This window comes from Mandrillus leucophaeus, unplaced genomic scaffold (genome assembly GCF_000951045.1).
Source record: "Mandrillus leucophaeus isolate KB7577 unplaced genomic scaffold, Mleu.le_1.0 Scaffold522, whole genome shotgun sequence".
NCBI classification, from domain to species: Eukaryota; Metazoa; Chordata; class Mammalia; order Primates; family Cercopithecidae; genus Mandrillus; species Mandrillus leucophaeus.
The window spans coordinates 992156-996178 of record NW_012105609.1 but is presented as its reverse complement, the minus strand read 5'-3'; the positions used below and the strand labels follow the sequence as shown (position 1 = coordinate 996178).

Here is a 4023-nt window from a genome sequence, read left to right as displayed (position 1 = left end):
CGGTCTGCGACCGACTGTCCCTTCCCCCCTGCCTTCCTTCGCCCGCCCCGCTGCACTCTGGGAGACGCAGTCCCACCGCCCCCCCTTTCCGGCATGAGCACGCCAAGAGAAAACTACAATTCCCGGTGTGCTATGCGCGGAGGCCCAGACACGGCCCGCAGCGCGGGAGGTGAGGCTAAGCCAGGGAGGGAGGCTGCCGGGGCAAGCCCCTGAGAATTGTGGTCTAGTGGAAGCCTCTGGAACACTGGAGGTTGGCGCCAGGCTAGGGTCAGGGCTCAGTTGTTGCCTGGTCTCAGCTGGCTCGGCCCCGCCCGGTCTGTGCACTGGGGTGGGGGTTGGCCCCGCCTCCGTGGGAGCCCAGCCCGGCCCCAAGCTGGCCCAGCTGCCCCTCCCTGGGCCCCTGGGCCCCTGGGCCGTTTCCGCTCACGAAACCCCTTCCCCTTGGGGCTATGGCTGCCGCTGCTGCTCTTCGGAGCTGTGTGGCCTTAACCATCCCGGGCGGAACGCAAAGTTCTTGCAATTCCAACATTCGTTCGCCTGCCCCTGGGCGAGCTGGGCCCAAAGCTGGTTTCGAGCAGGCTAGGCTATTCTTGGGCCAGAGACTCAGATGTCCCTCAGGTGGGGCTTGGCTGGAGAGGTTACCCTCAAACTTCTACAGTCAGGGGTCCCCAAAACATTCTGTAAGGTTTTTTTGCAGCAGAGAAGCTAAGTGTTTCATTTTTATTAATGAGGAAAGAAATAACTGACTTACCCAAAATTTCCCTGTGATTTAAGTGACCAGATTGTAAATAGTTATCTTCCTACCCATTGCCCTTTCCTTTCAACGCCCATTTCATTGTTTCCTTGGTAACACAAACATTGTGCCAGTCTTAGGTCAGACCTGTGCTTGGCAAAGAGATCTGCAGCCAACCTGGGGTACCACAGGTAAGGGAAATGGCTGCAAGGCCTCTCCAGGCAACTCCTAGCCTTCCCTCCTGGCTGGAGATCTCTCAGTACTCATGTTCTTCCAGAAGAGTTTTGCACCTTTACCCACCCCTAGGCTACCCCTCCAAGAGATGTGGTAAGACCGGACCACGCTTGTTTTTTAAATCTCAGGTCTGTCAGCATTACACTTTGCCAGACTAGATGCTTACTACTCAGCTAGTGAGAACTCTGCATTGCCCCGCTTGTACATCTGCATCTGGGATCTCCATTGCTCTGTGAACTGTCTTCTTCTCCCTAAGAAGCCAAAACACTGCCCATAACCTCCAAACACCAGAGAGGGTCCAGGGAGTACTGCTGAGAGCCTCAAGGGAGCCAAGGCAGAAACAGCAGAAGTCCCTTCAATAAACAGGAGCTCAAGGATGCACTGAAGAGCATGGCTACAGCCTGGAAAAGGCCTCGCTCCAAGGAAGGAAACTGGGAAGATGAGAGACTGGCCCAATAGGAGCAACAAAGGGCACTGCTGTGCTTCCACCACCTGATTACCAGCCAGATCTAACCCTAGGAAGGCAGAGTTCCAGTCCATCCCCCAACCAGGCACCCACACAACCTATGTCTCACCCCTTCTTCCCCACCAGACTTCTTTCCCAACTCAGTGCTAAGGGACTAGAAGGGAAACAGAGACTTGAGTTTTAGGACCATTCCAGCATGTTGCCACAGGCAAGTCCCCAGGCAAATGGCTTTGTCCATAAGTATCAGAAGGGAGTCATATTTTATGGGGTCTGAAAGTCTCTATTTGTACCCCACCACCCACAGTAAACCCATAGCTTTAAAGGCATTCACTTTGAGACACTGGCTTTGAGCTAAATTACTTGGAGCTACAGACAAAAACAATGTCATCCTTGCCCCTTCGATATCCAATTTAAGAAAAGATAGAAGCTGGGCAGGTGGCTCACACCTGTAATCTCAGCACTTTGGGAGGCAGAGGCAGGCGGATCACCTGAGGTCAGGAGTTCGAGACCAGCCTGGCCAACATGGTGAAATCCTGTCTCTACTGAAAATACAAAAATCAGCCAGATGTGGTGGCCGGCGCCTGTAATCCCAGCTACTCGGGAGGGTGAGGCAGGAGAATCGCGTGAACCCAGGAGGCAGAGGTTGCAGTGAGCTGAGATCATACCATTGCACTCCAGCCTGGGCAACATGAGCAAAGCTCCATCTCAAAAAAAAAAAGAAAAAAAAATAGAGGCAGCCAAGAAAATGAGTCAAGGGATCACACCTCCCAACTTCTTAATGCCCTCTGTGGATACAGATCTGTCACACCAAAGGTGTACCAAGGCCAAGGTATCTATACAAGAGTCCTTGTGCCTGAAGCAGCTTTGGCTAGCTCCAGCTGTGGTCTTACTGGTTCGTAGAGTAACTGCATGCACATGCATACCAGAGGCTGTGCTAAGCCTAAGGGATGTCATGGTGAGCAAAATTCAATCCCAGCTGAGAATTCAAAACCCTCAGAGGCGAACTATCACAATATTTAGTTACCAGTTGGTCCTTCTTGTTGAAAGGATACAGGGAGATAACCCACGGACAAACTGGGCCCATTTGGTGCAGTTTCCAAACTCTTTAGGGTGAGCTGGGCCGGGAACTCTGTGAGGACCTTGTAAGGCCAGGATCCATGTGCTTAGGGTTCATTTTTGGAAAAACCTGGTCACTGAAACATCTCTACTTTCAGGGTCAGCCTGGTCTTTCAAATAGGCTGAGGCCTATTTCCCCATGTTTCAAGGACATTTAACTATGTTTTTGTAAAAATAAAATGGCGAGACCCAAATAAAAACCTTACTTTTTGTTTAATTTGTTTTGCCAAACAAACACAGTGAAAACTTTAGTCTGACTAATTGTACAGAAAATAGAATTTGTAACCAGTAGCAAACAAAACAGGATAAACCTAAGTCCCTGGCAAGCTGGATCTCCATCAGCAGGTCATCCAGATCCCCTTGTAAATGGTCTCCTGGGAAAATAAATCCTAGGAGGCAGAGGCACAGATTTACCAGTCCCCATCAGAATCACAGGCTGCACCTGGGAAGGAAAAGCATGAAAAGGAGAACTGATGTTACTTGCATCTCTTATCACTACACACATTAGAGTTGTCTGACTGCTGACCAACCTTAAGGTATGGTTTATCCCAAACTCATAGTCCCTGGACATATCACCTGCATCCCTAGAGGGTAAGTTTCAAGTTCAGTGGTTCTGAAGCCTCTGCTTAACCAGAATCTGCAACAATAACTGGGGAAGAAGGGTAGACAAAGTCGTAATTGCTGGTGTCACCAGGGCAGAGTCTAAGGCCCCAGCTTCCACTTCAGGAGGAAACAGTTGAGGATGCCAGGTCACCAGCAAGAGAGTCCAGCTGCCTTAAGCCTCAGTACTGTCAACCAGTGCCCCAGGAGTATAGAGGAGTTCAACAATGGCCTGCAGTCCCCTGGCTGGATGGGGTCTGGGAGTCCAGCAGGCCGCCGGGGCACCAGTTCACATTCCGTGCTTCTTGCGGATGACAGCCATGGCAAGCAGCCGATCCTTCTCGCGCAGTTCTTCGCGCAGCTTGGCCTCGGTGAGACGCAGGTGGCGAATGCTGCCTTTCATCTCTTTCATCTTCACTTCCATCAGCGCCAGGATGTCCCGCTGCTCATTCAGCTTGCGCAGGAGCTCCTCCTCCGTGGTGCCTGACGACAAGGAGTACGAATGGTCGGAGCCAGTATCAGGGAAACCCTCTTCTCCTACCACCACCAACTGGGGGCCCATTGGGCACTCGGCAGCCTCCAGCCCTGCGGTAGCAGCCTGTAACTCCGACGCGGCGGCCGCAGCGGCTGCGCCCTCTGTGGCTGCAAACTCAACTTGCACTGTAAGATCGATGGGCTTCACGTCTTCTCCAGTGGGAGTGATGGGCGCCGGCGGCACGGATCCAGGAGCCTGACTGCTGTCTACAGCGGCCTGAAGGGTAAGAAGCACGGCCGCGGAAGCAGACACCAGGTTCGGCTGCAGCTGGGAAGTCTGGGCAGTGGAGGCAGAGGGTGACGGCTGCTGCTGTTGCTGTTGCTGCTGCTGCTGCTGCTG

General features: G+C 52.6%; 2 protein-coding genes across 2 annotated transcripts in view; one reads left to right on the top strand and one right to left on the bottom strand.

Annotated features, from left to right (window-relative positions):
* The window catches only part of CENPT (centromere protein T), a 27119-nt gene that overhangs the window by 977 nt on the left and 22119 nt on the right, over positions 1–4023 (top strand). The window lies entirely within an intron of this gene.
* Positions 2744–4023, bottom strand: THAP11 (THAP domain containing 11; the record flags this gene model as incomplete). Its single annotated transcript, XM_011996715.1, has 1 exon — positions 2744–4023. A coding segment is annotated over one exon (585 nt), but the record flags the coding sequence as incomplete, so codon positions are not given.